The 8,663-nt window shown below is 38.2% G+C and overlaps 1 protein-coding gene across 1 annotated transcript; it reads right to left on the bottom strand.

Annotated features, from left to right (window-relative positions):
• Window positions 1–650: 650 nt before the first annotated feature.
• Window positions 651–2,009, bottom strand: LOC128244355 (zinc finger MYM-type protein 1-like). The gene has a single exon (XM_052962370.1). The coding sequence runs from the start codon at window positions 2,007–2,009 to the stop codon at window positions 651–653; it is 1,359 nt and encodes a 452-aa protein (XP_052818330.1).
• Between the last annotated feature and the right edge of the window lie 6,654 nt (window positions 2,010–8,663).

The raw sequence follows: 8,663 nt of genomic DNA, 5'->3' as shown, positions 1-8,663 counted from the left end.
TGGGCTCGGGAGGAGTGTCCCCTCCCGTCGAGATTTTTTTTCAATTTCAAGCATTGAAAGACTCGATTTCTGTTGAGTTCAGGTTTTATTTTTATATTTTTATCTAAACCTTTTTCGGTTAAAATAGTTGATAGATATAAATCTATTATCGTTTAGTAACATTTATTCACTATTACATTTATTTCATATTTATTTCATATTTTATATTTCTGTACCTTATACAGTTATAAATTGTCACAGTAATTCAAATACTGATGATACATAAATAATATTTATTAAATATGTACACTTTGTTGAATAATCAAAGCACGATCATTCAAAACTTGCCGAAAATGGAAACTCGGTGTTCCATACTACTGACAAACTCATTTGCCACAGTCTCTAAGTTCATAATGTCAGTAGTCTCCTTGTGGACATGAAGGATCATCAAATGAGTCAGTCTTTCCTGGGTCATTGTTGAGCGCAGGTAGGTTTTTAGACGCCGAAGTGCCGAGAAAGACCGTTCGCTGGTAGCATTCGTTGCTGGCATCACAAGTACAAGCTTAAGGACAGTCACAACTTCCGAAAACAACAGCCGTGATGTAGGCTTCATGTCCCGAATCACTTTAAATGTCACACAATGTCACTGAATTGAGGTCGTCGTATCTGCGCTAAAGGAGAGTGCGGAGCGAATCTACCTGGGTTCCAAACGCTACCTCGTTGATGTCGCCCTTGTATACTTCCATGACATGCTGGATGTCGTCAGCTGCGGTAGGGTCCTCTACAACGCTCTTTAGAAGTGAGTCCTGTAGACGTGTATATAGCCGGAATCCTGGTTGGTCGAACCGATCTTGGATACAGTTAATCGCCATGTCCAACGCCTCAAAGTACTGCTGGCGATATAGGTCCTTTGGTGAATTCGGATACTCGTAGTCGGCGTCGCCCGTTTCGTAACGTTTTGGCAATTTACATCCCTGGGGTAGTGTTGGTTCGTTCACATCAACGTTGTCGAGTTTGGTGTCAATTGATCCCCAGAACTGATGATATGCGTCATCGGTGCGTAGTTTACTTAATGTAGACACTGTCACATGGGCAAGATCGTGACCTTCAGAAGCTGACATGTCTTTGTATTGAAGAGCCTTGCTTAGGTTGTCGCTATGCTTTAACAGTTCATACCCAAGTGTCACACCATAGAGAAAGTCAAATGCGACCATCTGACTTTTCGCACCAACAATGCGTGCTCTGGTCTCAGTGTCTCTTGTGGTCTCATAGGTGGTATCCCACAATTTCTGAAGAACAGAATAATTATCTAAGACACTTTTCAAACACTCCGCCCTAACAGTCCATCGTGTCGGGCACAACACTCTAAATCTAGGCGTGTCGGGGCTCATCTCCATTCTCAGTTCTTCAAACTGTCCGTCACGTTTGGGTGAGAACTTCACAAGCTTAGAAATCTCATGTAATGCGTCCAGTGAGTCCCGCATAACCTTACTGCCGCGTATTGTATCACCAACAGCCAAGTTGAGAGCATATCCATAGCAGTGTGTATAGATGGCCCTTGGTTCTTCTGCGGTGATGTTTGTGGCGACCCCACGCTTTGTGCCTGACATATTACTGGCTCCGTCGTAGCACTGCCCACGGCACTTGGATAGTTGCAGTATCATGCGTAGTAGAGTGTCTTTAATTACATTGGTTATGGTCTGAGCATCGATGGATGGCACAACATATAGTCCGATGAAATTTTCCTGCACATTTAGCTCACTGTCCACATGTCTCAGTACTAGCACAACCTGCTCTCGGTTGGATACGTCTGTGGTTTCATCCACCATGATCGTGAAGAACGCATCTTCAAGCACGCTATGGGCGACCTTCCTTGTAAGTATCCCTAGTGCCATGATCTGAATAATCTCATTCTGGATGGGCGGAGAAGTATACTTGTCCGATTTCTTCTCGATCCATGACAGGATGGTAGGGTCCGCTTGGCCGTGCAGTTTCAGTAGCTGCATGAAGTTGCAGAAATCAGCCACCATACAAAGCCTTTTTTATCTCCTGATTTGCATAAAAATGATTTTCCGTGCATTAAATGTCTCAAATACCCTGTTAAAGTATGAAACGTAATAAAATTCCATGCCCCACGATAACGGTTTGAACAATTATCCATGCTGTGCGTGAAGTTTACGACACGAAAGGCCGCGATTAGATCATTATTTTTCAAAATTGAGCTGTCACTCGAATGTGACAAATACCCCCGTTTTGGATAGCCAGATATTTCAAAATAAAGATTTAAAAAAATCCAATATATAGTAAGTGAAGTAACAACGTACTCGTATAATATACTCATCAGTTACTGTGACCTTACAGTGTGTGTATACCACGTGATAAATTACGTCATATATGCTACGTCGGAATGCAATATTTTTCTTAAAATAAAGACTTGAATTAAAGATAATTTTTCGCTTACTTCACCATTTTAAATGAAACAAAGGCCAGTCAATGCAGCTTAAATAGCCCCACCTTTGTTTTATAACCGGAGTTTGATTAGGTGATTAGTTTCATCAAACACTTCGACAAACCTGTTTCCCAAACAATGTTTTGACAGTGCTCCGTCAGACGGCCGTATCGTGAAAAGGTTTGTCGAAGTGTTATAAGAAACTAAACTCTCAATCAAAATTTGGTAAAAAACCGAAGGCGGGGCTTCGTAAGCTGCATAGACTGCGCTATGTTTCATTTAAAATGTTAAAGAAAATGAAAAGTTATCATTGTTTTAAGTCTTCAATCGAAGCAAAATATTGCCTTCCGACGTAGCATTTATGACGCAATTTATCACGTGGTATACACACACTGTTACATTTCCAGCTGATAGAATGCCGGTGTTACATGTATGTGTAATTCACTTTCACAAGGACAGGCTTGAAATCATGTGCATAGGTATACGTTATGGGTAGGGCATGGCGAATAAAATGGATTGAAATCCCATGAATAGAAACAAAGCTTTGGGCGAGAAATCACATGTAGCTATCAAATCCACATTTAGCCACTAGAATATTAACCTACAAGGGTATATAACAAACAATCTTACCATGCTCTTCAAGTCTGTGAATTCCCATTCTCACTAAAAAAATATATTGCCATTACATAACATTTGCAGTATAATCAATTTATTTACCAGTGGCCTTTAAGAATTAACCTTGACCTTTAATATGATAATCAGAATTGTATGTGTGCGACCCATGGTGCTCAACAATGCTGTGAAGTTTGATTAAAAAATTACTATTGGTTAGCTTCGACACGAAGTATTGCTATGAAATTAATAGTTCCGAACAGTGTCACCATAGTGCGTCACCTTGATATACGTGGTAATAGTACGCTCGTATGCGCAATACACTTTTCTGTGGTGCTACGTTGCTCTACAATTCTGTGAAGCTTGAATGAATTCGCACTAATAGCAAAATGTTAAAATTGATACACGAGTTTTTGCTTTAAAATACATGCTGTGAAACAGTGTCATTGTGACCGTGACGTTTGAGATGAGAGCACATGTGTTATATGCGACAGATGTCCCCATGGTGCTCTAAAATGCTGTGAAATTTGATTAAATTCCCATTAATATTTAGAAAGTTATGGCGTAGCCACGAAATTTATTTTGTGAAACATTGACCTCCAAGTGACCTTGGCTTCTATAATGAGATGACACATTCGGAGCTCCTCGGCCATTTTTTTTTCAAAAACAGCCTCGGATGTATGCCGGTACATCAGTTGAAGTAGTCCGTAAATTTTTGAATTATATCATTAATTAAATGTATTGTTTTAGAGTTGTATTTATTGATCTTAGTATAAATTGATTGCCAGTGAAGTGAATTATTGTAAACAAAATTAAGATTCCCAAGAGTAAAGTCATAAAGTTTAACTGCTTAATAAAATTACTACGCGATCTACTTGCAGCGGACTTAAACGTGCCACTTTTTGAGTATGTAAACCGTCCAAATACATCCGAGGTTGTTTTCGATAAAATGGCCGAGAAGTTCCGAATGGAGATGACAATGATGGTGCGCGGTACATATTCCCATGGTGCTCTATAATTCTGATAAAGTTACAGCTGAGATGCGATGTAAACAGGCGGAATATTATATAATATCCACCTCAAGAAAAAATAGAGATTATTTCATATCATGTGGTGATAAACATTAAGCAGGAATAAACAATACATTCATTATCATTACAATGATAATTTCAGTGTGGGTTTTCAACCTTCTCTAAAGCTCATTTGTTACATTTCCCTGTAGCGCGTGGAAGATTTTAATTCAAATTGATTAAAAATTTAAAAATGCAGGGAGTTTTACAAATTGAATTACAGAAGCAAATCTAAAAGACATACGAGTAATATGTGATAAGAAAATGTGAAATGAGGCTCACACTAATTAGGTTGCAAATTTGATAATGGGATGACATATTCGGAAATCATTAGGCTAACAAGATACATTTAATGCAATTTAGTCAAAAACAAATGTGAAAGCTATATGTAATTTGGATATAGTAAAATTAATTTGAAAAAAATGAAGCACTAAATGTACACCTCCACTCCTTTTGTCGTTAAGCTTATGTTTCATAACATTGATAAGTGTAAGCAATTACAGGAACACACGAATTACACGTATATAAATGCATTTAGTTGTATGTTATTTCAACGTTACATACATGTGCATGATATATATATTAAAAATTGCTCGTTGATTCGAATCGTGTTTAAAAGCACCAAAATGTTCATTTTGTTTTCTAATTGTCCTAGAAAAAAATAGTTTTTCATAGCCCTTATCGTCGTCGGTGACGTCTTCCAACAACACAAATCCACAAAAGTGACCAGTGACAGACCGTGTGTAACAATGTCAAAGTCACTGCAACATTAACACTTATCAAAGAATGCATTGGCCTGCCGAAAATAACGGACGATCGTTAGCGTCATGTGGCGGTTATCTTGTTCGATCACCTGTGATTGTCCGCTGTCGTCCGTCATTGAACATTGAGTCGTCAACATAAAATGTCGGCGTATGATGGCGAGCTCTCACCGATTCTACCCGATCGCTCGGCACCCATATATGTGTTCATGTGAAGTTTATGTCGTATACGAATTTGGGTCATGCAAAATTTAGGTCAACTTGGCCCCTTGAAACACATCTCTTCTTTTGTTTCAGTGATAGAAGATATGACTCGTTACCCGTGTCGTTTTCTGTGCCTCTGTCTGATTGTGTGGCTGGGTGTGGGCGTGACTGATGCGTTTATCGTCTGGTACGGATACCCAGGCGCAAAAGAAACTCCTAAACATACAGGTACCAGCCAGAAACCGTAATCACATAAATTTAGCAAGTGCGAGGTACAAAGCCTTAAAGCCTGTTCGTTGTATTTCTTTCCTTTATTTCTGCATGTAAGCTCGACATCACTGGTAAATGTCGATATCACTGGTGATGCTCGATATCACTGGACAAAGTCGGATATCATTGGTAAAGTTCGATATCGCTGGTAAAGTTCAATATAGCTGGTAAAGCTCGATACCAATGATAAAGATCGATATGACTGATAAAGGTCGGCCACCCACTGGTAAAGCTCGATACACTGGTAAAGCTCGATACCATTGGTAGAGGTCGGAATTCCACTGCTGAACAATTCCATTACACTTCATTACAGTTTGGTTTACCGACGTTGGTTTTATCATTTATTTGTTCATGTTGTTTTTAAGGTAATATAAACGCGTACAGCATTAAGTGTCTAGTTGTGTTGGCTATTTCGGTAGTAGTTTACCGCGAAAGAACGTACAACTTGCGGTGTGTAACGGTCCGCTGTATGCGGCGGATGTGCGTTCATAGTCTCCACTTCTATGCACATGCTAGAAAGCTCAGGTGTCCTGTGAGGCATAGTAAGTTGGAACTTCAACAATCTTTAAAGCTCTGCTTTCCTGATGGTTGAAGTGTAACGGTCCCCTGTAGGCGACAGAGGTCTACAGCTGCGGAGGTGCGTTCATAATAATATTCCGTATAAAACGGAAGTACGTTCATACCAGATGTAAACTTGGTTGGTAATTTGCAAATTAGCAAATGCCGGGCTATGTGAGAATAGAGAAGTTAATGTATATAAAGACCAGTGGACCCCTTCAGGGTCAAGTATGCTTTTCCCCGAAGGGATCTGTTGGTGTTTGTTTCATTACGCCAGAAAGCTCGGCTATCTGGTATTTGTTTGTTTCACGTCGCACGTTACAAATGGTGGCGGCGGTGGGATAATGGCAACTGCCGGAACGGAGTTGCCTTACCCATACGATTCCAGTCTAAGATTCGGGACGAGTCTTCTCGGAGGGGAAAGTAATGTAACGGTCCGCTGTATGCAGCGGATGTGAGTTCATAGTCTCCACTTTTATGCACTTGCTGAAAAGCTCAGCTGTCCTGTGAGGCATAGTAAGTTGGAACTTCAACAATCTTTAAAGCTCTGCTTTCCTGATGGTTGAAGTGTAACGGTCCCCTGAAGGCGGCAGAGGTGCGTTCATAATAATATTCCTTATAAAACGGAAGTACGTTCATACCGGATGTAATATATGCAAATTAGCAAATGCCGGGCTATGTGAGAATAGAGAAGTTAGTGTATATGAAGACCAGTGGACCCCTTCAGGGTCGAGCTTGCTTTTCCCTGAAGGGATATGTTGGTGTTTGTTTCATTACGCCAGAAAGCTCGGTTCTCTGGTGTTTGTTTGTTTCACGTCGCACGTTACATGTGCTTGTGGTTTATACAAAATTGTATTTTTAGAATTGTAGCAAACTCAGATATATATGTAGAGAAGCTGTGTTAAAGGTAAATGTATTCTTAGAGGACCTTCACTCGTCACTTTTCTTTCCAGCCCCTGTTGCCCAACATATGCAGCACTGGGATCGACCACAGACCGCCGTAAATGATGACGGCTACTTCTTCGGTTGGGGAGGGAAACGTCACAAGGTGTCTGTAGACATGGACGATTTCAATAATTACTAATCACTAACATTCTCCGTATTCTTTGTGCGGCGTGAATTTATGAGAACTTCTAAAATAATGTTCTGTCCAGTTCAGTTCGGTTCTGTTCTATAAACCATGTTTTTCTTATGTTATTCCTTTCTTCAATTACAATGCCCCGATTATTCCATCACGCTATCACAATAAAGTGTTTTAATTTTCAGGAACTCATGAAAAATATTGAATATGTTTGTTTCTTGATAAAATAAAACATACCAAAACCAGTCGTTTTAATGTCTTAAATACGAATTTGTATTGGCTAGGCTTTAATTGTTACATTGTTTGTATTAAAACCATTGTATGGAAATTTATTTACCGTGAGAAATATCACATGAATCTGTATTGGCTAGTGTTTTTATGGTAGTATTTTTTTGTATTATAATTATTGCATAGAACTTAATTTACGGAGAAATATCAACCTGTTAGTAATTATTACCGCATGTAATTACAACGACTTATTTTGAAGGGTCAAGTTCGAGTTTTAAAAGGTCATATTTTGAACAAAATAATTTCGTTAAGAGATGAACAAAATTCTTGTTTCGACGTGAAACATCATCAAAATTTCAACTTATAGCTCTAGATATTACTTAACGATAATGGAAGTTGAATAAGTTTAAGTTTGGAGTTGCAAAATTATGTTCAAATACGTATCTGTAAGTTGCTGTGTGTTGTATGTTCATAAAAGTAAGAAAAATAACTCAATTTAAACTAAGATAAAGAAAATCGTTATCGTCATAATTTACACGTGGGTCCCTTTAAGATGGGTGAAGTAATTATTTGAGTGTTCGGATTTTCCATCCATGTCTGTGTAAATGTGCAACCACATGACTTCCTCACAGTGATAAGATAGGTGGGCGTGTCAGGGCCTTACTCGTACTCTTAGAAAAACATAAAATCAAATTTATATAACCTGGTACATCATAAAAAAATGTAATGAATTTATTCTTCTGGTTGGTGTGTCAGGGTATATAACATTTGATTTAATGGTTTTCCAAGAGTACCATTAAGACCCTAAATCGCTCACCTATCCTCAAACCATTTTGGCATAACCGAAGAAATACACGCAGCTTCGAATGGCATTACTTTTATAAGGTTTATATCACCAGAATTTGACAATGTGTTCGGGCTGAAATGATATATTCAAATCCTTTTATAACCAAATACTGAAAAAAAATAAAACATTTGGACAAAAACCTGGTCATTAATAGCATATAGTATCAGTGACCATATGTTTGTCTGAAGTTGTTATTTTTGTAAGTATTTGGTTACAATATATAATGAAATATATTAATAAATAAATGATTTCAGACCAAACACTTATTCAAGTTCCTGTGGTTTATATTACCTCTTTATTCAATATTGCTATGGCTTATTTTGAAAAAAAGTGGTGTTTTTTTGTGTTAAACGTCTGCAAGGAAATTGAGCTGTAATAGTTGAATTACTATAATTCTGTCATCGTATATATTATTTTTCATCAACATTAATAAATTTATCTATCGTAGACAGTCTTGTTCATATTACACCACAGGCATCTATTTACGTACGAAAAAGCTGTTTTGTCTGGCTCAAAATGGTATAAGAACGAACTTGAAAATATATCTGATATTTAAACTTTTACTTTTACTGTCCTTTACCCTTAAAGATTTCTCAATTGATGG

The sequence above is a fragment of the Mya arenaria genome, chromosome 8 (genome assembly GCF_026914265.1).
Source record: "Mya arenaria isolate MELC-2E11 chromosome 8, ASM2691426v1".
Lineage (NCBI taxonomy): Eukaryota > Metazoa > Mollusca > Bivalvia > Myida > Myidae > Mya > Mya arenaria.
Note: the sequence above shows the minus strand (reverse complement) of the source record. Positions and strands in the feature narration are given on the sequence as shown.

Coding starts and splice junctions, on each gene's coding strand:
- LOC128244355 (XM_052962370.1), bottom strand. CDS start 2,009: ATGGTGGCTGATTTCTGCAACTTCATGCAGCTACTGAAACTGCACGGC.